Source organism: Mustela nivalis (genome assembly GCF_964662115.1).
Source record: "Mustela nivalis genome assembly, chromosome: 18".
Classification (NCBI taxonomy): domain Eukaryota; kingdom Metazoa; phylum Chordata; class Mammalia; order Carnivora; family Mustelidae; genus Mustela; species Mustela nivalis.
This window is the reverse complement of record NC_139037.1, coordinates 4194628-4220235: the sequence shown is the minus strand read 5'-3', so window position 1 is coordinate 4220235 and position 25608 is coordinate 4194628. Positions and strand designations below refer to the sequence as shown.

General features: G+C 54.6%; 1 protein-coding gene across 2 annotated transcripts; it reads left to right on the top strand.

Moving 5' to 3' along the window:
* Positions 1–1490: 1490 nt before the first annotated feature.
* Positions 1491–25608, top strand: WFDC1 (WAP four-disulfide core domain 1). Of its 2 annotated transcripts, XR_014305876.1 has the most exons (8): positions 1491–2017; positions 13945–14128; positions 18167–18250; positions 19200–19340; positions 22503–22544; positions 23747–23818; positions 25190–25288; positions 25339–25608. XR_014305876.1 is itself a non-coding variant. In XM_082712064.1 (7 exons), the coding sequence occupies exons 1-6, from the start codon at positions 1862–1864 to the stop codon at positions 23803–23805; spliced, it is 666 nt and encodes a 221-aa protein (XP_082568190.1). In that variant the 5' UTR covers positions 1514–1861; the 3' UTR covers positions 23806–23818; positions 25190–25608. The 2 variants fall into 2 exon arrangements, 1 of the variants encoding a protein (XP_082568190.1); XM_082712064.1 differs by having other exon boundaries at positions 1514–2017; positions 25190–25608.

Here is a 25608-nt window from a genome sequence, read left to right as displayed (position 1 = left end):
CCAGTGGGTCCCTCACTCAGAGGAGACTTGATAAAAGTCCTCCTGGCTCCAAGGCTTTCCCAGAGGAAACCTCCCGCCCCCCGGAGCGGCAGGAAGTCACACTCATGGGTTAGTTGGTCCTGGGAGGACAGCCCATGAAGCTTGGGATCAAATCCAGGCTCCAGAACTCAGATAAACCAGAAAGACCTCCACTGCTTGGAACATCAAGTTCCGAGGCCTGGCAGAAAGCCGGGTGGAGCTGGCGGCCCCCCAGTCACGGCAGGTCCCTGGCCCTGGCTGGCCCTGACGGCGCCCGTGGGGCGGTCCAGGCGGGCTGTCAGGCCAGGAGCCCGTAGTGTAGCTGATCAAAGGAAAGCCGCTGGTTTCCCAGGCAGATTTGTTCCATAGTAACTTCTCTCCTTAGAGCCTTTCTCCTTCCATATTGAGCCTGGAGCACACGTGTGCCCGGGTGTCCCCCTCCTGTCCTAAAGACTTTGGATGGTCATTTCTATAAGTTAATCTTTGCAGGAAATGAATAGATGGGTCCCAGCTCGGTGCCCTGGGTCCTTGGGATCCCAGTACTGCCGTGGAGCTGATTTCTCCGCCAAAGAGCATGTATCGAGCACCTACTGTGTGCCATCCCGTGCCATGTACTGGGACTGACTTTTGCCCTCCATCTCTCGTCTGCAGATGAAGCGTACTTCCTCGGACGGTTGTCGTGATGGCTAAACCTATTCTGTACCCCATCCAGGACTTGCTGGGGGCTCCCGCGGGCCAGGCCCCGTGTAGACAGTGAGAGATCCCTGACCTTGCAGCGCTCCTATGGGGGTGTCTGAGCTTCTCCTGCCGCCGGAGCTAAGACCACAAACCTAGCATCACAGATGAAAGACCGAGGGCAGGCTTTCCCAGCGTCACATCTCCATGGCCAAGCTGGTATGCCGCCCAGGCGTGGCTCAGTCTGGGGCCTGGGCCCCTTCCGCCTTCCTGACGGTAGGTCGCAGGGGTCAGATGGGCCTGGGGCCGAGCCCCAACTTGGTCTCCTGCTGCCTGACCTCAGGCAAGTATTTGTGCCTGTTTTCCCATCTGTGAAATGGGCATCACAGTAGGGGCTGCTGCAAGTAGGCAGCAGACTGTCAGATACTGAGCACAGCGCTTTCTGCATGTGTCCAGAGCACGCACAGGCTGACACGGCACACTCACGACGCATGTGCCCCGGGTCACGGTCAAACGTCACCGAACTCTCCCAAGAATACGCGACGTAACTGTTGGCACACCCGCGTGAAGGAGGCCACCAGGGTTCAAGGCGGTGAGTTGTTTTCCCACGGCCACGTGCTCAGCCAGTCCCCCTGCAGCACCTCTCCCAGAGAGGCTTCTACGGGCAGAAGCCCGTAGATGGCTCGTCAGCTCAGCTCAAAACTTGGCCGAGCTAGAAGCCGCCAACCCCCACCCACCCTCCTGGGCCGGTTCCCCTGTGTGCCCGCCCCCCCCCGCCCCCCCAGCCCCCGCAGCCAGCCACCTCCTTGGGGAGGAGAGACTGCCCCAGTCTGCAAGGAAGTGCTCGTTATCCCAGCGGGACAGGGCAACTCCCAGCCACGTCTCCAAGCCGGCCCGGTGCCCCCTCCTCTTGCCTCCACCGTCTGAACTGCCTGGGCCACAGACGTTTATGGCGGAGCCTCTAGGGCCAGATGTTATAGGGCCCAGCTAAAAATAACCAGGAGGGCCGGCCACCACCGGGAGTGGGGGTAGGGTGAGGGCATGTGCTGGGCGCCAACGCAGGATCCCAGCGACCTGGCCGAGTGTAGCTAAGAGCGTGGCAGACCGTGCACACTTCGGCTCCCCACTTTCAGCACCCACCCGGCCGGAGGGCCCCTCTTCCCTGAACATGTGGGAGGAAATGCCATTTTCCAGCCGCAGGAGGGGCAGCGGCCGAAGGAAGGTCATCTGGGCTCTGTGCTTCCTGCTGCTTCTTCTCGAAGCCGGCTCTGCCAAGAATCTCTGGAAACGGGCATTGCACACGAGGCTGGCCGAGAAGTCCCGCGTAAGTGCCTGGGGAAGAGAGGCGGGGAGGGGCTGGGCGACCCCCGGACGCTGTCTGTTTGGCAGGTGGTCCCTGCACACTCGCGCAGGGCAGCGTCTTGATCAGAGCACGCCAGGGTTGGGGGTGTGGGCAGGGAAGGAACTCACTGCCCTCAGAAGGCTCCTGGTCTGGAAGCAGAGGAGCAGAGGGCACGCGGGCAATGCGCAAGGGGGATTGGGACATGCTTTCGCTGACCACAGTGGAGTCCTCCTCACAGCACCCCTCTAAGACTCCAGGGACTGGAAACTGAGAGTTTTGTCTCAACAATCAATAACCAGATGTTTATAAAACATAATTAGACATTCATGGGGTTGTTTACTCATTTAGTAAACGGTGAGTGGAAACCGCTCCGGGCCAGGCACTGTGTGTGGTCCCGGGAGGACAAGATGAGGGCGCCAGCTCCCACCCTCCAGGGCGACGTTGTCAGGTGGGGGCGGCAGTCGGGGGACACGCGGTGGTGATCCGAGGGGACGGTGCAATGTAGCAAGTGGCAAGAAGCGTGGACCTTGGTGCCAGGGGCCCGGGTTTGCTTCCAGCCTCTGCAGCTCACCAACTGTGTGACGTTGGGTGAGTTAATGACATCTCTGAGCACCAGTGATCTCATCTGAAAACGAAAGAGTGATGCATTCCTTTGGGCAAATGTGTTGGGTCAGCGGTGTTGACGGGGCACCGTCCTAGGCTGTGGGCACACAGAGGGCAGGTCCCTGCTTTGGGGAGTTCACGATTGTGAGAGAGGCAGAGGGTAAGGAAGAGATAAGAGGAACATAGCGTGTTTGGTGACAAGGGCCAAGGAGGGAAATTGAGCAGGGAGGGGACCAGGAGAGTGAGTGGGGGCAGGAGGGTGGAAGTTGCGCGCCTCCCACGCAGGGGGCGCGGAAGCATGGAGGGTCAAGGAGTAGGCTCTGGCGCTCTCAGGATGAAATGACTCACAACACATGCAACATTTAACACCTAGTGAGAGCTCAGTGCGCCTTGGTGATGTCATTAAGTCACTGGGAAATTGGCAGGGGCTTGCCTCCCCCGGTGGAATGTAGGCTCCCCAGGGTGGGGCCTGCTTTTCTCTCATTCAGTTCAGTGTTGGTGCCCTGCCCGCTGCCTGCGGGTAACTCGGCGCTCCGTACATCCTTGGGAGTGAATTATGGGGAGATGCATTGGAAGCACAGAAGAATGAGTTTGGCTCCACCCAGGAAGAGTCAGGGAGGGTTTTCCAGGGTCGGGGACATTCAACACTGGGCTTTGAAAGATGAATAGGAGTTTTCCAGCTAGCTAAGTGGTAAAAGGGAACATTTAATGACTGCTGCCATGGTGAGATGCATGAAATCGTATTGAGGCTCATTGTGGCCTCCTGGATTCACGTTCTGCATGTGAGGCAGCCAGCCGCTGGGAGCGGAACAGAATCGTAGCAAGTGAAGTGGTGGTGGATGCTTGGAGAAGGGAGAGCTTGTATGAGACAGCGTAATCACGGAAGGCTTCCTGGAGGAGGCAAGATCCTGGCCAGATCTTGAAGAGCTATTAAGAATTAGGGGGAGGAAGGACATTCCTTGAAGAAGAGTCAATGTAGGCAGAGGTCTTGAAGCAAAAACTGTATCTGGGAGCCCCTGAGGGGGCAGTGCTCACCACAGGAGGGGGGACCCTGCTTGGGTTTGACACTCCCAGCCTCTTCTGCTGGCCTGGCAGGACGATTTCGTCTTCCAGGGTCGTTAGCACTTTGGTTCTGGGACCACAGAGGGATTTCCAATACATCGTCTAGTCTGATCCCCCCCTTTGTCCCAGCGTGTCATTGGAGCGGATTGCGTCATCTCTCTAGGAGGAAGGGGAAGCAGGGTGGTCAGGATGATGTGCATGTGAGCCAGGGAGGGGTCTTCAGAAACCAAATTGGTCCTAGCCACCGTTTGCCAGAATGTGAGTGCTTTGAGTCCGCCCCTCCCTGGATTGGAGCTCTCCCCTGTTATCAGCAGTAACCAGCATCCCCACCCCCCCAGTGCTGGGACACACGAGAGGTCTGTGCCAGAATCGGCCTTAGAGAAAGCGCCTGGGGAAGGATCCAGGCTGTTGACCTGTGGGCACCCGGCCCAGGGATTCATCTCGGTGGCATCTCTAATAAGCTGTGCAGCCTTGGGCCACTCACTGCCCCTCTCTGGTCATTACCTGGGAAACGAAGGGAAGAGACCAGAGGACTTCCAGGGCCCTTGGAAATGTCCAACAGGGAAATTCGGAATATAGGAAACAGCTCCGCTACACCGAGAAGCATGACCTTCCTACACAGCACCCACCCCCGCACCCCAGACTGAGGCAGGTCTGCAGCCTTGGGCGAGGCCCCCGGACGGCTGTGATTCATATGTCAACGGGAAGTAGGTGCTCCTTCTTAGGACTCTGTCAGTTGCTCGTGCTTGTGCTCCTTCTTACAATTCTGTCTGCTCTTGTGGTTATTAGTGTCTGGGCGTTGTCGTCACAGGGAGGTGGCGCGGCTAGTCCCTCCAGCCGTGGGCGAATCGGGCCCAGGGCCCTTCCTGAACCCTGTGTCCCTGTGACTGCCCAAGAACTTAGAGACACAGCAGAGAGGGAGGCACTGCTGCTGTCCCCAAGGAGGCCACTGCAGGGCTTGTCGTAAGAAAGGGGTCTCCCCTCTCGGAGCCTCGGCGCCCCTTCTGCATCATGGGGAGCGGGGGCCTTGGCTGTGCCCTCCAGGAGAAAGGGGGCGGGAGCTTTCTGCCCCATGCCTGGCCCGGAACCCCCTTCTCTACAAGTGCGCTATTAAAAAGAAAACCAGACCAGACAAATGCACAGAACCAAATATTTGGTTCTCCAGGCTGGAGAAAACAGAAGCAGAAAGTTTGTAAATAGCCCGGTGACATTTTTGAGGTGGAGGGGGCTCAGTCCGCTCCCTGGAGCGGGCGTTTGGGGCTTATCTTCCCTGGCACCGGGGGAACGGCGCCTGCCCGAGCACTTGCTGGGCGTCAGGACAGGCCTTTGCCGCGTTAGCTCTCAGGAGCCTCTCGGCAAATCCCACCACGTGGGGCCCATGGCAGCCACCATGTCGTGGGCGGCTCAACGGTCTCTGCATGTCACTGTGGCTGAGTCTGTTTTGTCCCCTCGGTTGGACGTGGCTGGACAGTTCGCCCACTGTCCCAGAGGGCCTGCCTGGTGGAGGGGCCACGAGGGGCTGCAGGGGCAAGGGGTGCCGTTCTGTGACCCCCCCCCATAGGACCCCTTCCCGCATGCAGGCAGCTCTGGGCCCCCAGGAGCCGGCTACCAGCCCCTGCCCACTGCGACCCGGCTTCCTCAGTCTCCCCAAACTGGTTCTCCTTTCCCTTGTTACTTCTGGGAGCTCCGGAACTCTCTATCACATCTCTAAGCTTTGCGAAGTTAGCAAGAGCGGGAGAGACAGGAGGCCTGGAGCTGTGCATACCTCCCGTCTGCTCTGGTCTTCAGAAGACTCCCTCTGTCCGGTGGGGGACTCGCCCAGCTGGCACACAGGACAGGCCAAGACGCGGGGGGGGTCACACCGTGGGAACACGCGGAACTGAAGGTCAGGCCCCAGCTCCCCCAGTCTGCCTCTGGGCACCAACAGAGCTGGCTGCTAGGGTTGTCACCAGCACTCCTGATGCTGGACAATTCCAGATGAGGTCATCGAGGCCCTGGTGGAGAGTGTTCTGGCTCGGGACTTTCCTTGCTCCTTGAAAGATGTGAGATCCCACCCCCACAGGACCCCGTCATCAGGACCGCTGGGATGCCCCCATTCAGAGGAGCAGGAGCTGCATGTGGGCCCTGGGGTGTTCCTGGCCAAGCCTCTGTGGCTCCTACCTGGGGGCGTGTGGCATGCAGAAGTGAGACAACCCGCTGTAGGTTTGGCCATGGCCTTGTGTCTAGCTCAGATCCTGGCACATCGTAGGCATCTAGAATCATTTTAGAAATGCGGCAGGGGTGGTGGTGGGGAGCTGGCTGGCTGGGTGGGTAGATGGAAGGAAAGAGGAACTGGATAGTGTGATTTTGGGGGTGACCTTGGGCAGATCACTTTCTCCTCTCTTGGACCCGGCTTCCCCATCTGAGGTTCCAGTCCTGGAATGAACCCCAGGTGGAAGTGGGCAAGGGAAGAAGCTTCCAGGCCGTGTGTGGTGATAACCTGGGCGTGTGCGTGCAAGAGTGTGTGAGTGTCTGAGCGGCACTGTGGGCCAGGACCGCCCAAGCTGGAAACAGCCCGACGGTCTAGAAGCTCCGAGTGAGGAAACAAAATATGACTTCTCCATGCAGTGGAATGTTACAAAAACATTACATTAACGCTATATTAACACCAGTGACAGGACAGATAAGCCCTGAAACGTAGGCTGAGTGAAAAAGCCAGTCATGGGAGGCCAGGTCCTGTACGATCGCTCTATACAAAATGTCCAGAAGAGGCAAATTTATAGGGACAGACCGATTAGGGGGCGGTGGGCCGGGGACAGGGAATGGGGAGGAACTGCTTGGTGAGAATGGGGTTTCTGTTCGGGGCATGGAAGCGTTTCAGAAATAGATGCTCTGGTTGCCTGATAATTGTGAATTAGTACCACTGAATCGTCGAAAACGGTTAAAGTGGCAAACTTTATATCATATATATATTCGGCCACAATAATTTTAAAGAAAGGGGACAGTGGGAACCCAAGGTACAACATGGTAAGGATTCTGAAGGCCCACGGGATCCACGTGGCCCGGGCACTGGACGGTCGTCCCCTCCGTCCCCAGTACCCCGGGCAGGTGTTTCCAGCGCTCGCTCCTGGCCCCCGCCAGACCCCAGTCGTAGCTGGTCTTAACTTCACGCTCTTCTCTGGAGGCCGTTCCCTTAAATGTTTTCCTATCATCCCGACCTCTTCAAAGCATTTAGTTCCATTACTATCACCTGCATGACTGCTGTTTTATTGTGGATTTAGTTTTCATTAACAACTTTTATTTTCTTTATCTGTGTGCGGTCTGGTTTAGGGTTTGTCACTTGTTCTGGAACTGAGCCACGTGAAGGCAGGGACATCTTCTAGTTCAGCTCAGAGCCAGCCCAGTGCCTGGCATGTAGTAGGCCTGGGAACGGTGAATGTACCATGAATGAATGAATACATTACTTTAAAACCTTCCAGAACAGGATAGGTGGGGATGGAAATTTCCAGAAGACTTCCTGTGCACGGCAGTGTGCATGGATGCCGGTTTGCTCTCGTCATGCACCGAGAGGGGTTGTCCCTGGTGTGAGATCCGGGGTTTTGAGGACCTCCCTGAGGAAGTCCCCTCAGCGGTGCACCCAGTTCCGCTCCCCGAGCCCAGCTCTGAGGTCACAGGGTGTCAGGAAATGGCATTCATCAAGGCACACTGAACTCGAAGCCTCTGTTCCAGGGAGAGGCATATTTTTAGAACTTTGACGTCCGAATTCCAGAGGAAGAGCAAGTAATGCTTGGAGGAAAATTGGCTTTCTTCCGGCGCCAATCAAATCAGTCCTGGGGTGCACTTTTGTTGGTCTGGCTGTTAAGTCACTGAAACATTCCGAAGAAGAGTAGAGCTTGCCCCGGAACGGAGAGGGTCGAGAGCACCGGGGAGGGATGCGGGGAAACGGGGACAGCGTCGGGGACTGGATTCTTTCTCCTTAAATGGCGGTGGCGCGCGGTTGTTTCCTCATTATAAAAACAGTGTTTACTGTAAAAGAAGTTCAGACAATACAAAAAGTCATAACCACGCAACAAAGATCTACATTTTTCCTCCAAGACATAAGCTCCGTTGACATTCTGGCATGGGTGCACCTAGACTTTTCCATGAAACAATGACACTCAGACATTTTTTTCTTGATGGTATTTATTCCTATTGTAGAAAACGTTTTATTGAGGTGAAATTCCCATAATGTGAAATTAACCGTTTTAAAGCGTGCAGTTGCGTGACGTTCTGCGCCTGCCGCTTCCGTCTCGTGCCTGAGCATTTCCATTACCCTGAAAGGAAGCCGGGTCTCCGCTAACAGGGGTTCCCCCTTCCCCTCTGCCCCGGTCGCTGGCAGCTGCCGGTCTGCTTTCCAGCTCTGGATTGCCCTGTCTGGACGGTGTGTGGAAATGCCACCCCACACTCTCTGGAATTTGTGTCCGGCTTGTTGGTACTGTTTTCTACCTTGTAGTTTTCACTGAGCGGCATATGTCGATAGTTCCATATGTTGACCTGGTGGCTCTGTGTCTTCTCTTCAAAGGCTTCTGTGGTGTTCCACGGTGCAGATAGGCAATGATTCCTTTATCCAGACTTCTTTGGTTGCCTCCCTAGAAGCCAGACTTGGACTTGAAGAATCGGGTTTTCCACTGCAAGAGTCCACACCCGGAGTTTCCTTAACCTACTTCCTGAGGGTATTGGCAGCAGAATGGCTTGGCAGACCCACAGAGGTCTCCAGAACGATCTCCCTGAAGAGTAAAAAAACATAGCCACTCGGTGGGAAACCTTCAGGGAGTCATTTTTATCCAAGTAAGGCATACAGAACTGGAGAGTTCTGGTCTACGTCGTGCTGTAAATATGTGTTCAGCAGCTATTTGGAAATGGACTTGGGATACGCTCCCTTAGCAGGAAGGAAAATCAGAGATGGAAATTATGGTCACCCTGGGATTTTCATGAAGGATGCCGTCAGTCTGAGGTGAGCTGCCTCATCTGTCTGAGGGACTTGACATGCCATTATTTTATTTTCCGCTGAGTGGTCACGGAGGGCAGGGCTGATGGGGCTGCAGAGGGTGAGGGCCGGGATGATTTCTTTCTAGAATGCATCTCTGGGGGCTGGGGGACAGTTCTCTGACTGCGTCCTGAGCTGGGGCTGGCCCACGGGCGGGCAGGTGGTGGGGGCATGGGAGGGGGACACCCCTGAGATGACCAACCAGGAGGGAACTCACAGGCAAGGGTGGGAAGTCGCTCCCTGCGTAGGACAGACCCAGGTGCGAATCCCGCCCCTGCACTCGCCCGCTGGGTGGCCTCGGGCAAGTGTCTGTCATGTTTCGGTGCCTCCATTTCCTCATCTGTCAAGTGCATTCAGAACAGCAGCGGCCTTGCAGCGTGTGGGAGGTCTCCGGGAAATTGAGTATGGGAGCTCACAGCTCGGCGTCGGCAGACAGCGGAGCCCCGTAGATGCTACCTGCTCTGCTGTCCTTATGGATCAGGCCGCCCAGGTCCCGAGCCTGGCGCCTCCCGGGGTGGTGGCCGTGTGCCTCAGTCCCCCCACCTGTACAATGGGGACAGTGATCGTAACTACGGAGCGGGGGTGGACGCCGCTTCAGGGCATCCTTGGCACTGGGCATGGCTGTGTCCACATGCCCCCATCCTTTAGGGATTCTGCCAGTTGTCTGCCCTCGCCTGACAGAGACAGGACAATGCTGCCAAGTGCCGCATGGCGTTGCTGCTTGAGCGTCTCCTGGAGGTGCGTCTTTGGTCCCCAGCTAGATCCCGACTCTTCCGGGGCAGGGACAAGCTTTTCATTTCGTGTAGCATCTGTCCCAGCCTCAGACCTAAACCATCCTGTGAGGGAGGCAGGCAGGAAGGAAGACCCGGGCATGCGAAGACCAAAGCTACCAGGAGCTGGCAGACCCCTGGCTGGGGGACAGGAGGCTTTCAGGGCCACCAGGTCGACCACAGGAAAAGCAAACAGAATTCCAGCAGACCGGTGTTGCCGGTGGCACAGGTGTGAGCTCCTGGCCTCCTGCCACAGACACCCGCAGCAGGGGAGATATGCGTGCCCGTTTTGCAGATGAGGGAAACCAAGGCTCAGATACATCAGTGGTTTTCCTGTAGGATCCCAGAGCTGCAGGGTTCAAACCCAGACTTGTATAAGAGACCACCTCACACTGGTCACAGTGGCTAAAATTAACAACTTGGGAAATGACAGGTGTTGGAGAGGATGCAGAGAAAGGGGAGTCCACACTGTCGGGGGGAATGCAAGCTGGTGTGGCCACACTGGAAGACAGTGGGGGGGGGTCCTCAAAAGTTGAAAATAGAGCTACCCCACAACCCGGCAATCACACTACTGGGTATTGAGCCGAAGGATACAAACACGGTGATCCGAAGGGGCACCAGCACCCCGATGTTTATAGCAGCAGTGTCCACAGTAGCCAAACTATGGAAAGAGCCCAGGTGTCCATCAGCACACAAGTGGATGAAGATGTGGGATAAAGACGACAGAATATTACTCAGCCATCAAAAAGACTGAAATCTTGCCATTTGCAATGACGCAGATGGAACCAGAGGCTATTACTTATAAGCAAAATAAGTCAATCAGAGAAAGACAAATACCATAGTATTTTACTTAAAGGTGGAATTTAAGAAACAAAACACGAATATAGGGAAAGGGAGGGGGAAAGTACAATAAGACGAAAACGGGACAACAAATTGAGGGACTCTTAACTCTGGAATCAAACAGGGTTGCTGGAGGGGAAGTGGCTGGGGAGGCGGCAACTGGGTGACAGACAGGAGGGCACGTGATGGAGTGAGCACGGGGGCTGGACGCAATGGGGGAATCACTAAACTCCCTCTGAAACTCATAGTCCACTATATGTTAACTCAATCGAATTAAAAAATTTAACCGCCCCCAAGCCCCCAAACAAGTCCAGACTTGTGTAGTTCTTAAGCCTGAGTTAGATCCCAGCTGAACTCAGCCTGTACTGTTATGAGGCTGTGAGCCCCACCCCTCTTGGTACACCCAAAGTCAGATGCTCCTCTGTTCTTGCCCCAAAGGAAGGGGAGGCAGCTGGAGTCAGTTCTGAGTGCAGGGAACAGTGTGTGGAAGGTCACAAGGCCAAGAGGAGGAAGGGGCCTGAGCAGACCTTCAGTCATCAAGGCCCTCGATTCTAGATTCATAGCTGATATGCTATGAATCTTGGGCTTCGGGACAGAGGAGTGGACTCCTTAGGCTCGTGACTCTGCTCAGCCTGAGGCCTGGGGCAGACCTTTCATTCTGCAGGCTCCAGTGTATGTGGGTAGTCATTGGACCTCCCCCGCTGGCCTCACGTGACCAGAGGAGGGTGTCAGTGCTTGGGAAGAGGTGTCTGTTGCATGGATCTGATACAAGGCATGGCTCCCGGGCAGTGAAGGCTGCCCGGACAGCAATGCCCACCACACAGCACCGCTGTGCCTGCAGATTGGTCAGTCCCAACACAGAAGCCCTTGGAGGGAGGCCTGGGGAACCACTGGCAAGTGGCAGACCTCATTTTGGGCAACCGTCATCATTCATTCAACCACCACAGATCTGTGCAGAGTGCCTACTCTGTTCCAGGCCCTGCTGTGGGGACCAGGGACACAGGTGGGAACAAAACCCAGGGGGAGCTACAGGCAGTGCAGGGGGACAGCATGTGTCAGTTAGAGACCTGGGGGAAGTGAGGGCGGAGCCAGGCCGGCATCTAAGGCAGGAGACATAGCCTGTGCAAAGGCCCAGGGGCAGGACTGTTCCCGGGACCTCAGAGAGGTCAAGACAGCTGACGGAATGAGCAAGAGAGGGGGGTGAGCCTGGGAAGTGGAGGGGCTGAGGGGAGGGAAGCCAGCCAACTCCATCTGACCTTTAACCCTTTGTCCTCCCCCAGGCTGGGACACCCAGGGGTGTGTGGGGTGGGTGTTGGTGATCTATTTATCTCTCTGATAAAGTCAGTTCTTTCTCAGAACTCTGGGAAACATGCTTTTAAAGGATCCTTTTGAGCATTACCTTGTGTGACATGAAATATTTTCCCGAACAGTTAATCCTTTAATCTGGGCCCCTCGGTGAAATCAGTGCTTTATCACCACAGCCATCTGTTGTTTGGGCCACCTCGCAAATAACTCGGGAGATTTGACTTTTAAGGCGCTTATCTCTTTTGTTCTCTCCAAATTCTGGGAGACCCGAGGTTTGAATTTCCCTGGGAGAGGAGCACAAGGGCACACAGCTCAGATCCATCTCTGTACCCCCGCCCCCAGCGTGGGCCTCCTAATGTTCCCAGACGGGGAAGCCAGACCGGGAGGTGCAGCGCGCAGGAGACAGTCTCATTTATGATCTGAAGGTTGCAATGAGGTCTGTAAATGAGGCCTCGTTCACAATCAGGCCGGGCAGAAAAATCCCACCGGGTTCCTCCCGACCACATGCACCCCGGCCTCGTCACCCTCCCAAGGAGGCCCGGGCAGCTGTCACGTTCTATTAGGATGAAAATGGTCGGGCCCCAACATGGGTCCAATTTTGTTAATCCCGGAAAAAAAAAAAAAAGAACTAAGAGCCGATGGCTTGCAGGCTTGCAGCTTGAAAATTACTCATGATGCGGGAATTACAGGGCCTGGGCTGAGCAGGGGCTGGCGAAAAGGCTGAGCCGGTTTGAAAATCCATGCTGTGGTCTCCGGGATCTCCTTTTTGTTTTGGGGAAGAACCACCAATTTCCTGAAGTCTTCATTTCCTTAGGAGCCAAATGTTGAGCCCCCTAGGAGGTAGTTTGAAACCCCCCTGGTCCTTCGTTGGCACCAATACCAAGATGCGCCTGGTCGTGTAAGAGTCCTCGGTGACCTGCGCCCCCTGCAGGGCACCAGGAGCAGCGCATGGGCTTGGCCGCCACCGTAGCAGCTGTCGGGTAGAGGTCAAGGGAAGAACGTGGACCCATCTTTGACCTTCCTCTTTTTACTCCCTTGAGGTCAGAGTGCATATGCCGCTTTGTTCCTTGCTCTTTTTTTTTTTTTTAAACAAGTGTTTTTCTTGTCAACAAAAATGCTTCAGAAGTACTTCTCTTGGATTTAAAAATTTTTTAAATTTTTGATGGCCTTCTTTAAATTGAAAAAAAGAGTGTGTGCATGGCCAAAAGAATATTGAAGCAGGCAATGAGAAATCCTCCTTGGCTTCAAAACGAATGCTCCTCTCTAAAGGCCATCTGTGATAACGGTGTCTTGTATATCCTTGTGTATCCTTCCAAAAATGTTTTAGGCAAACCCTATACATATTGCATGAGTGTGCAGATGCTTATTTTAAAGCACCGTTAGGTGTGTAGCATACAAACTGTTCTGCACGCTAATACTCCACACCCACCACTGTATCTTGCTAATCTTTCAAAGCAGGGTAAGGGCGCAGGGTTCCAGTCTGCAGACAAGCTTCCCTTACTTGGATGGGAGGTAGGAATCTGAAATCCGGATGCATTTGCAGGGGAGCAGGGACAAGGGGTAGATAGGGATTCAGATGACAGGAGTGGTGAGGAGGTGAGGCAGGCCGGGGTGTTTTCTCCCAGGGAACCTCTTCTATCAGTGTCTGTGTGTTTGTGTGTAGGGATGTGTATGTAAGACCTGCCGTCCACACAGCCCACTTTCAAATGCGGAAGCAGAACAGTGTGCCGGGCATGGACGGCATCTGGTGTCCGAGGGACCCAGTGTGGGTAGCCTGGTGTGACAGAGCCCCCCACCTCGCCTCCAAAATGCTAATTTTATTGCTCACGTGCCCATGTTTCCTACATGTTAAGTACTGTACGATTTTTAACTTTTTATTGAACAAATACTGGAAAGTGGGCAAATCTCCTGTCCTCCAGCTTCCCACAAGGTGAACATACCGTGTAGCCAGCGCCCAGATCCCGAAGCAGAACAGGGCCTGTCCCCAGAGACCAGAGGTTCCCTCTGGGCCCCCACCCACCTGGGGCCCCTGTGCTGACTTCTCACACCAGACACCCTGTGTGCCTGTGTTTGAACACAAAGTTAAATGGAGTCACACTGTGTGTTCTCTTTTGAGCTGGCGTTTTTTTAATGTGCGAGGTTCATCCCAGTGGTGTGTCTGTGTGATCTGGAAATTCTCAGAGCTCGCGAACGCATGGCGATTGAGGATCTGCAGAGAGACCCGCGTGTGCACGTGTCTAGGTGTGTGTGCGTCCCCAGACCCGCGCACACGCACACACGAGCGTGCGCGTCCGCCCGCGGCTGACCGCGCTCTCCCCCCGCAGGCCGAGGAGGCGACCGGGCCCCGGCAGCCCCGCGCCGACCGCTGCCCGCCGCCACCGCGCTCGCTGCCCCCCGGCGCCTGCCAGGCGGCGCGCTGCCAGGCCGACTCCGAGTGCCCGCGGCACCGGCGCTGCTGCTACAACGGCTGTGCCTACGCCTGCCTGGAGGCCGTGCCGCCCCCGCCAGGTAGGCGCCCGGGGGACAGGGAGGGGAAGGGGGACGCGCGCGCGGGGAGGGGGGCGGAGCCGGCCCCCCCAACACCGACCGGCCGCCACCGCCGCGGGGAGACGCCCCTTCCGGGGAAGATGCCCCCTCCTGAGAAGATGGGGGCGATTTCTCATTCAAAAAAGAATCCAGGTCTCCGGCTTTTGTCCCTGGACCGCCTTCCCTGGGCCACCCTCCGCGGGGACCCCAGGTGCCCCAAGAGGGCAGTGGGTCCTCCAGTCTCCGGCATCCTCCCCTGCCCTGGCCCTGCCACGCCCACTTCCCTGGCGATCCCGGCCCCGGGGGTATTGGAGGTGGAGCCCTGGGACCTCAGCAGTCCGGATGCCAGGTGTGCCCCCGAGGGGAAGGGGGGATGCAGGCTCCTGGGTTCAAGTTCACTGGCCAGCTGGTCACTGCCCAGAAGTCCCCCCAGCTGTAAAACGGGACTGAAATGAGAACGTGCAGCTCCTGGAGGGCTCTGAACGGTGGCTGGTTTGGCAGGGAGCAGATCAGCGGTAAGCAGTCTGTTGAGTCTTAGTGGTGATGTCTTTGGGAGAAACAGCCCGCAAAGACTCATTCATCTTTGAAGGGAAGGAGTTTGGGATCCCTCCTGGAGAGGTTTGGGAGGGGTGGGAGGAGAGCCTGTGGGATACTGAGGAGCAGGTGGGCGGTGCATTGCCCAGGGGAAACAAAAGGTACCCCTAAGTGAGTTGGATGGGTGCAGGGAAGTCTCCTCCCTCTCTGTTCTGCATCCGGCTGAGCCTTCAGATGATAGCAGCCTGCTCAGACCGCTCCTCTCAGGGAGAGGGCTCTCCGGTGTGGTGGGCTAGATTGCCTGCCGGAGGCCACTTGAGAAGGCAGGTCCAACCCCTCCTCCCAAGGCTGAAGCAGGAACACCAGCCACCGCACTTTGTTTTCTTTGGGATGAGGTCACAGCGGTGACAAGGTAGTCAACACCCTCGGTAATGCTCGTAATTACAGTCTACCCTGCTTGGCCAGAGAGAGGCAGGGCCAGGAAGGCTTCTACAGGGCCCTTTATTAAAAAAAGACAACGTGACACCCCCTTCTGATGGAGGAAACACATAAAGGTACTGCCCTCTGGGTGGGTAAGTCAAAAAAGGTGCCCCTTCCGTTGGACTGTGACAGTGACCAAGGATTCTAGCCTTACTTACCACCGATGCCAGGAGCTGTAGAGCAGTGCACGAACTATGCAACTGTTCATGACATTTCCAATAACCTGTCTCTACATCATCTCACTTAATGCTCACACAGCCCTATGGTGGGGAGAGGCTGTTATCAGGCTTATTTTACAGCTGAAGACACAGAAACTCAGAGAAGCTGAGTTGCTGGGCCAAGATCACAGGCAAAGCTGGTATTTCTCCAGAACTGTGGAGAAGTGTCCAGTGCTTTATGCCCTGACTGCAGGGACATGGGGTTCTGCTCTCGGATCCGGCCCATAGATGGGTGTCCCTCACTGCCTTGGAACCTCCTTCCCCCAGACACCTGCACAGCTCACTTCCTCACTGGCTTCAGATTTGGTCCAGAGGGGGTCACTTTTTCAGGCAAGATTCCCCTCTCTAAATGGCAAACCCTCCTGTAGCCGTTCCTTACCCTCCTTTCCCTGCCTAATTTCTCTTTATAGCACAATCTAGAACACTGGGTTTTGTTTGTTCATTGACTGTTCTCCCCACTTGCCGGTCGGCCCCCATAAGGCAGGGTTTGGTCTATTTCATTCACTCTTGGATGCCCACCATCTAACTGGTCTCTGGGCACCTGAAAAGTACTCAATGAATATTGAACGAATCAATGAATCACTGGCCAGGGAGAAGATTCCCGCTGTTTGTTAGAGTAAGAATTATAATAGTAACATCGAACACAGGGTTTCTCACCTGCGGCACTCTGGACATCTGGGGTTGGATAATTCTAGTTTGGGGTATGGTGGGGGCTGACCTGGGTGCTGTGGGATGTAGAGCAGCACCCCTGGACCTCCCCCCTCCACGAGATGTCATTAGTCCCCCCACTCCCACTGTGACAACCAGAAGTATCTCTAGACTTGCTGTATGTTCTCTGAGGACAAGATCACCCCAAATTGAGAACCACTGATCTAACATGAGCCAGTGACCTGAAATGCACCAGGCCCGGTTGGAAGCAGCTGACACACTTCATTGCAATCTTTAGGTCGGTTCCCTCCAACGGAGGTCTTGGAAGTAAGAACAGTGGTGCAGAGAGTTCATTTTCTAGGTGATCCCAGGAAGTTCTATGGAGGTCCAAAGAGGGGAGACCCTGCGCCTCCAGGCCTTTAGGGGTCTGCAGGTTAAGGCAAGACCACGACCAAGTTTCAGTTTCTAAAAATGCAGCAAACTGGGAATATGTATCTCCTGCTACTTAGGAGCCTTTGACAAAGAAAGGAATACAAATAAGAAATAGTAATACAGTTTCCTATTTGGTAAAAATAGCATCGAAAACATTTTGTATCACCTGGTCCGAGGTAGTAAGAAGGAGGAGGGAAGGAACAGGAGACTGGAAGTCAGCCTGCGGAGACTCCTCCGGTCAGCCCTCCAGTTACCAGTTGCCACCTGCTTGTTTGCTCTTCTGTTCCAGTTTGCCCGCTGTGAGCAACTGTCTTAAGATCATCTGTGCTCTTTTATTTTTTTTTTAAGATTTTATTTATTCATTTGACAGAGATCACAAGTAGGCAGAGAGGCAGGCAGAGAGAGAGGAAGGAGAGCAGGCTGCCTGCTGAGCAGAGAGCCCGATCCCAGGACCCTGGAATCATGACCCGAGCCGAAGGCAGAGGCCCTAACCCACGGAGCCACCCAGGCGCCCCCCATCTGTGCTCTTTTAAACAAAAGGTTAACCAGCATTTTTACCAATATCCACCTATGTGCCTTCAAAGATGCTAGACAGCACATCAACCTCTTTATTTTTGTCATATTTTGGAGTCCAACAAAAGCAGAAGTCATAAATTAATGTGATCCCAGACCAATTTATTTGATCTACATAATGCATAAAAATTTGGGGGGATAGGGGCAGGAGCAGAGGGAGAGGGAAAGAGAAAATCCCAAGCGGGCTCCATACTTAGGATGGAGCCTGATGTGGGGCTTGATCTCACCTCCCTGAGATCATGACCTGGGCCAAAATCACGAGTTAGACACTTAACTAAGCTACCCAGATGCCTCTATGGTGCATAACATTTTTTAAAAATTAATTGCCAACACTTAAAAACCAGGAGTTTACATTTTTTCAAAAATCCCCGAAGTTAAAAAACAAAACAAAACAAAAACCAAACCCATAGGCTCTAGGAACACAGGGGAGTCCTGGCCAAAGCTGACCAGCAGCTGCCCCACTGAGGCAGTTTACCATGGTCCTACCTGACCTGCTTTTCCTCTGTGTGTTACCTACCTGCTCCCTGGAAGCATTTGGGCTCTCGACCCCTGCTTTGGGATTTTGAACACTTTACGATCTACCATGTGGGTTGCTCTTCTTGTTAAAAAATATATTGGCCACAGAGCAGCCTATGCTGTGATGATAAAAAGGAGCCAAGAGTCCAATCTATCAGGCATTTACTCCTCTCTTGGCTAATAGGCCAGCATAAACGCAACCATTCCTGTCATCCAGGCACCCAGGTTCCTTCCATCTTGTTGCTCTGCATGATGGAAGTGGCTCCCCAGCTGGAGGAAGAGGGAGAGCCAGAGGGAGGAGAGCAAACAGGCATCCTTGCCTGGGCAACACAGGAAGTTGTGTCATCACTTTGGCCCATATCCCATTGGCTGGAATTCAGCCATGTGGCCATACCTAGCTGCAAGGAAGGCTGGGAAATGTAGTCTCCAGCTTGGCCACCCAGTGCCTCGAGGAAACTCAAAGTTCTGCTACTGAAAGGCAGCGCAAATACGTGGTAGGCAGCCTCTGTGTTCTTCATGAGGTGTAGCTCCCCAAATCCCAGAGCTGGGGCATTTCTCGACTGTCAGACGGGGGCCCGGCAGGGGGAGGGCTCCATTTAAGCATGTATTATTTCGTTAGTTTTAGACTGGCTGGTGCAGCCGAAACCTCGATGGCTTGGCGGCAACGGCTGGCTTCTGGATGGCCCTGAGGAGGTGCTGCAAGGTATGTGCCGGGTGAAGCCCAACCTGACGTCTGAGCCAGGGCCCTGCTTCTCAGGCTGCCTCTGCTCCAGCAGGCTGTCTGCTCTCAGATAGCCCAATACGTAGAAGGGTGGCGGCTGCCGGTGGGCCCAGCGCTCCGAAGCCCCTGAACAGTAGAGGGCTTGACGCGCCCTGCAAATGGGGCCTCCTGCTCCCCCCACCACACAGGGTGCAGATGTGAGAGGCAGGGGGTTGGGGTTGGTTTTCAGTTCCCCAAAATCATCATAAGGCGTTCCCTGTTCCCCGAGGATGAGGCCTTCTCCAGGTGGGTGGAGAGCAGGCTGGTGGCCCCGGGGGCCTAGAGAACTGGAGGGCATGAGTGTGTCCTTGTACTTGTGTGGACTGGGTTCTCCCTGTGACCCTGCACACATCCGTGGGCATGACTGCCCCAGGGTGTGCGGTTGTGTGTGCACCTGTGTGGCTGTTCAGGGCTGTGTGAATGTTTGTGCATCGGCGCGTGTGAAAATGTGTGTGCCTCTAGGTGTGAGTGTGCATCTAAGAGCCATGGTGTGCAAATGTGTGCACATCAGAAGTTGTGTAGGAATGCACGTGTATACCAGTGGCTGTAAGTGTGAGCGTGTGCACCTGTTCGGGAATCATGTGTACAGGCCAGGACTTGTGTGAGGGAGCGTGTGCATATCTGTGAGTGTGTGTGTGTGTCGGGCTTTTGTGCGTGAACACGTGACTATAAGCATGAGCATGTGTGTAGGTGAACATGTATGTAGCTCATGGCACACGAGGGCATTTGAGATCACGTGACTTTGCATGGCCCCTGTGTGTGCATGTATGTGTACAAACACACTGCTGTGAGTGAGACTTGAGGCATGGCCTAGAAGGTGGGGTGCAGAGCAGAGGCAGGCCCTCTAGTTCATGACCTCCACCTGACACCTGGCCACGTGTCTGTCCCCCAGCCGAGGCCTGCAGCACCACGGAGGATGGGGCGGAACCCCTCCTCTGCCCCTCAGGCTACGAGTGCCACATCCTGAGCCCTGGGGATGCGGCCGAGGGCATCCCCAACCGCGGGCAGTGTGTCAAGCAGCGCCGGCAGGCAGGTGAGTGTGGGCGCCCAAGCCTTGCTCCTGGCCCCTGCCCCCTCCCCCTAGAACACCCCACATGGGACCCCTGTCCCAGAGACAACCACCAGTGCCCCCGAAGCCTGGCCGAGAGCTCCTCCTGCCCTCCTGCTTCTGTGCTTCTACCTTTGTCTTCCATCCTTCCCCTCCCTGCCTGCGTGGGACACAGGTCTTTGAGCCCTGCCACCTCCTAACTGGAATCGGTGCCTTTGAACCTTGAGCCTCAGTATTCTCGTCTGTGAAATGGGGCCACTGTGCACCCTTATGGGAATTCATTTAAATCGTAGTGTAAAGCCTTCAGAGCAGAGCCAAGGAGAATTAGGTGATCAGGGAACATTGGATATTTAATATCCATCTGATCAGCTATCTTTTAAATTGTCTGAGAACCCTTGACTTCCCAGGGTCTCCGCAGGAGCGTTCGGTGTGACTTCAGTCATCTCGGTCCCTGGAGGTGGATAGTAAATAGCAAAGCGATCAGAGAGGGGCAGGAATGGCACTGCTTTAGTGGACGTGAGTTTTCCCAAGCAGGCCGGCTGGTGAGCACGGACGGCTGGTGATACTTCGCTAAAGCCCTCCGAGCCTTAGGCAGGGCGTAAGGTCCCCAGGACTTGGAAGAAATGCGGGACAAGCGAAGAATCTGGAATTACAGGGAAGTGTGAGTTGGCCTTGTCACAGTTGAGCTCCTGGGATTCTGAGCCCAGACTCAGGGCCCAGCCCCCGCCTCTGCATCTCTCAGCCCTGAGGGGCTGGCACCCTCGATCTACACCGAGGCCCAAAGAACACAACAGGGCACGTGATCTGCCTGAGCATTTCTTTTCCTCACTGGAGAATGGTATTTCCCGCAAGTGTTTCAAAAGGATGCATTTCGGGGCGCCTGGGTGGCTCAGTCGGTTAAGCGTCCTACTCTTGGTTTCGGCCCAGGTTGTGATCCCTGGGTGGTGAGATCGAGCCCTGCATCAGGCTCTGTGCTGGGTGTGGAGCCTGCCTGGGATTCTCTCTCTCCCTCTGCCCCTTCCCCACCACTTGAGCTCTCTCCCTCTCTGTCTGTCTGTCTCTTTCTCTCTCTCTGCCCACAGTAGGCATCTTGGTGGTTTCTCTTACGTTCCACCTGCTGTTTGGGGAACACGAGTGTGTTCTCTACCCAGGCAGCCTGGGCTCTGATGGTCCCTTGGCCCCTCACTGCTGTGTATGGCAAATAGCCTAACCTTCTGGGGCTTCATTTTTCTTACCTGTAAAGTGGGCTCATAATAGGCCACTTCATGCTCTCATCTGTCTTTCAGAAGAGGAACTTGCCAACAGTGTGCACAGCTGACCAGAAGCCGGGGGTGGGGGGCGCATTTCTGAGCCTGTCCGTGGGCTGTAGAGTCTGTGGGTGGGTGTGGGTCTGTGTTCTCCCCTGCTCCAGGAATGTTCGGAGCCCTGCAGATGGAAATGTAAACAAAATTCCTCCTAGCCTTGCTCCCAGGGGCATCAGGGAGCAGCAACTGTTGGTAATTATATGGGAATTTGGACATGTCTTGATTTCCAACAACTTCTCTTGGAACACAGCCTTGGGGAGGAACAGGGCACTTGTCCCAGGCTAACCAGAAAGAAGCCTTTTATTTAAGTCTTATCATTTCAAACTACATATTTGAAATAATTTCAGACTTCAGGCTGCCTGGGTGGCTCCGTCAGTAAAGCATCTGCCTTCGACTCAGGTCATGATCCCGGGGTCCCAGGATCGAGTCCCACATTGGGCTCTCTGCTCAGCAGGGAACCTCCTTCTCCCTCTCCCTCTGCTGTTCCTCCTGCTTGTGCACACGTGCTCTCTCTCTCTGTCAAATAAATAAATAAAAATCTTAAAAAATATATTTTGTTTAAAGCAATAATTCCAGACTTCAGAAAAGAGGCAAGAATAATACCTTGAACCCTCCACCCCAATGGCCCATCAGTTGTTAAAAAATCCGGTCACATTCACTTTACCGTCCTCTCTCGCTCTTCCTCCTGCCAGTCCCCGCTGTGTCTCCATATACATTGGTGTATTTATTTGGGGGGCTGTTTGAGAATAAGTTGCAGATCTCATGCCCACCTCTAGGACGCCAGTCTCTTCCGAGAGCCAGTGTCTAGAGGGTGCCAGGGACCATTTGGGTTTTATGGTACATCAGCTTGGAACCAGCATTTGAGGGGTTCACATCTTTCCCAAGAGGAAAATGCACGTCGACACAGGCAGTAAATCGCCTCTTTGGAGAGCAGGGCCCAGGGAGTCAGTGCATTTCTCTGAGTGAGTTTGAGGTCACTTAGAGGCAACACGTCCCGTGTCCCCCAGGCTTGCCTCTGACCGAGCAGCTTGGCCAGTGCTGCGTGCAAAGGACAGAGAATCGTGTTGCCTTGAGCAGGGAAGATCTGCTTTGTTAAAATGACCTGTGATCGTGTTTGGTAACGTGGAGGCGTGAAGGGGGTGTCAGACGCTTAACCATCTGAGCCACCCAGGCGCCCCATGAGTTGCTAATTTTGTGCCCATTTCCAGGTGAGCAATCTGAGGTCCAGAGAGGATTAGGGAAGCAGTGCAATGAGATAGCTACTCATTACTTTGTCCAATGCAGTGAGGACATTCAAAACCCCTTTGAACAGACTCAGAAAAGTACCATGTGTTCCCCATGTGTAATACATAGCTTGTAATCACACTTGCTGAATGATATATTGAAATTCGGCTTCCAATTCATCTTTTTTTTCTTTTAAAGATTTAATTTATTTATTTGACAGACGGAGATCCCAAGTAGATAGAGAGGCAGGCAGAGAGGTGTGGGGGGAAGCAGGCTCCCCACCGAGCAGAGAGCCCGACGTGGGGCTCGATCCCCGGACCGTGGGATCACGACCCGAGCCGAAGGCAGAGGTCGTAACTGAGCCCCGCAGACGCCCGTGGCCCCGGATTTACATTTGTGCAGTTCTGGTATGTGCGCGCAGAGAGGAGGGTTCAGGTCTCACGCCTGCCTCTGCATCCCATCCGCCGTGACAGCACACGTCACGCAGCCTCTGGATGCTCTGTGGGCACCTGGGAGGGAATGAGAGTGAAAACACAAGGAATTCCTCGATCCTATTATGAAATGGTTTTGGCCACACGAACTCACTGGAAGGAGCTTAATCCTCTCCTGTGTTTTCCAGATGGGCGAGTCCTCCGACACAAATTTTACAAAGAATACCCAGGTAAGAGAAGAAAAACCACTCTTCTTTGCAGCAGTCACTAAAAGGAATGGTAAGGATTTCTTGGGTGAAAAAAAAAAAAAATAGAATCCCATCGCCTGTTTGGAGAGCTACAGTTAGACGCGGCTCTGAAGGGAAATGCCCGGACTCTTCCCAGTTGCTTTTATGCCATCGGAGGGCCCTTTGGTGGGGGGAAGCCACGATGCTTCTGGTGTGGAAATCTGTCCTCCATCCGGAGAAGCCCTCCAGGTGGCGTCTGACATAGGCGGGAGCCTTTCTAGGCTGCAGCCTGGGAGAGAGGCTGCAGGTTAGGGATGTCCCACTGGGGACAAAATGAGAACTAGGATTGGGGAATAAAGTAGAAGCCCCGTTGCCTGATATGAACAGACGAGGTGGAAGCTGAAGAGGGACTCATAGAAGAAAAAAAGGCTTTGCTAAATGTTAGAACTTGGGACCAGATATGCTTAAGTCCTTCTACTTTCATTCAGGGCATTGAAAGTACGGCTGACGCTACCCGTCTGTCTACTCATTCCTTGATCCGTCCATCCATCTTCAGTCTTCCTTCCATCCATCCATCCATCCTTCCATCCATCATATCGTTATTAAGAACTTACAGCACATATTTAGCAAGCGTTAACCTTTATTCTGTGCTGGGAGTTGGGACTACATTTGTGATCCTGGTGGACGCGGTCGCCGCCATCATGCAGCTCATGTCAATCAGGAAATACAGACATGGAGAGCCTCCAAGTGCTTATTTAGTAATAATAGTGATTAGGGTGATGGAGGTCACATACAGGACACCATAAAAAGGACCCCTTAGTCTTGAATGTCAAGGGAGGCTTCCCAAGGAGGAGATATTTAAGCTCAGCCCAGAGAGTAAGAAACAGTGGGCAGAGGAACAGCCAGTGTGAGAATCCTAGGGTTGGAAGTAACTTGGCCGTTACTGTAGCTGGTGTGTAGTGAGCAAGTGGGGGATGGCAGTAGACTGGGCCAGAAACGCAGCAGGACCACCCTGCACCGGAGGTGTGGCTGCGGTGAGGGGCGGGGGGAGGCTGCAAGTTGGGATTCGGGGACCACGTTTGGGGAAGAGGGGACAGGGCCAGGGCACCTGGTATTTGAACTCTGTTGGGCTGTGGCTGGTGAGCCATGAGCACTGGAGCAGCAGAAGATTCGACTGCCCTGACGCAACCCTGGTCTTTTTGCAGAGGGAGATTCTAAGAATGTGGCGGAGCCTGGGAAAGGACCCCAGAGGCACTTTTCATAAGGCAGCGGTGCCGGTAAGTGGGAGGAGTGGTGGCCAATGGCCAGGGAAGGGTTTGCCCAGCCAGGTGTCCTGGGAGCTTTAATCACCAAATTGACTATGAGAGCGGAGACTAGGGCTTCCCCTGGGGTAGAATTTAAAAATTCTCTTACAATATGGCAGTAAACGTAGGAGAACGTGGTGTATAGCCAGAAGTGTACATTTCTCTCCCATCCGGACCTAAATCCAAATACTAGACCGGGTTGCAACTTTCCTTTCCTTATCTTAATGCGTCCATGAACAGCAGATGAGTCCTCCATTGTCCCCTGAAGTCCATCCCTCCTTCGCTCCCTCGGTCACCTGATACTCTCAAGTGCCAAGCACTGCTCCTAGGGGCTTCCCTCCTTGCGGGAGGCTAGAGAAGGCAGCAAGGAAATCAGCCCGCAGTAAGTGTTGTGAGGGAACCGGATGGGGCGTGAGGAAGAGTAGGTTGGGGAAGGACCATATGGAGGTCACGTCCGAGCCAAGATCTGCAAGGAGAAGCAGCTGCCTTGGGGAGACCCGGGGAGCAGGTGTCCGTGCAGAAGAAGCCAGGAGAGCGGAAGTCCCCGGGGCGGGAGAGACCTTGGCTTCGTGGAGCCACAGGGAGCCACTGGGGTAGGCACAGAATGATGGCGGTGAGGCTGTCACCAGAGGGGGACCCCAGGGAAGGCACAAGCCCTGCTCTCAGACGCTCTCCAGCGTGAGATGCGTGCCTGTGGGTGCCAAGGACTGGAAGCATCTTTGCCAGTAATACCCAACCCCGTGAAGGCCAAATGTCTTCACACAGCCAACAAAGGCCCTTGAAAGCAGCTGATTTCCCCAGAATGTCCTTGAAAGGCAAACATTGGGTTTCAGATTCCAGAATATTCCGGCGTGAGTCCTCTGGGAAAGTCTTGAGCCCTTGAGGATGGGTGCCAACGTGTCTATTACCTGCTGATGACAGGACCGGTCCTTGGAGTGGGTCTGACCCACCGAGGACGGCGAGCTGCCACGGGGAAGCGCTGGGGACAGCACGGGAGAGCGGGCCACGCGAGGCGGCTTGCGGCGGCGGCGTCTGGGAGCAGCCAGCCCGCCCGAGCTGGGCTTAAATTCTTGACCCACCACATGTGACCTTCAGCAAATGCCTTCAACTTTTCCCGTCCCGCTTTCCTTATCTATGTAATGGGAATGATGGGGAGCGATATGTAAGGAACTAAACAGGACGGTCCCCAGAGAGACGGAAAGTAAGTTAAGAATTCAGTCTTAGGGAGAGCGGCATCTGACTGATGAATGCGGCGGGTGACAAGGAAGTAGATGACGCGGACTGTCCCCTCGTGTTCTGCCCCAGCAGTGGCTCACGCCCCTTCCTCCTCTGCTTCTCTTCCAGCCAGTTGCGAGAACGTTCCTCCATTCTTCTGCTAAGTCTTGGAAACAGTTGGATAAAACATGATTTGACCCCCGGAGGCTATGCCCAGCTTGACAGAGCGTGATCCCAAAAATACTTAAGAGTATAAGACAGCTGGCTTTCAAGGCCAGCATGACCCGCCTGGCTGGGGGACTTGGTGGGAGCCCCTTCCCAGCCCTGGGTCCCTGACTTGTCATCCTGAAGATACAGCACACCTAGCAGTCCCATTCGGCCTGACCCCACCGCAGGAAGAGGTCACTGCCCTCGGGAGCGGCACGGAGCTCCTTTGTCAGAGTTCATCATCCCCCTTACCACACGTTTCTTCCAGATTTGGCTCTGGGAGGTGCGTACCTATCCCAACTGTGCTCAAAATAAATCGCTCCTTATAAAATGGAAAGGAA

Coding starts and splice junctions, on each gene's coding strand:
- WFDC1 (XM_082712064.1), top strand. CDS start 1,862: ATGTGGGAGGAAATGCCATTTTCCAGCCGCAGGAGGGGCAGCGGCCGA. Junction 14,129..18,166: donor GGCCGTGCCGCCCCCGCCAG/GTAGGCGCCCGG, acceptor TTATTTCGTTAG/TTTTAGACTGGCTGGTGCAG. Junction 18,251..19,199: donor CCCTGAGGAGGTGCTGCAAG/GTATGTGCCGGG, acceptor TCTGTCCCCCAG/CCGAGGCCTGCAGCACCACG.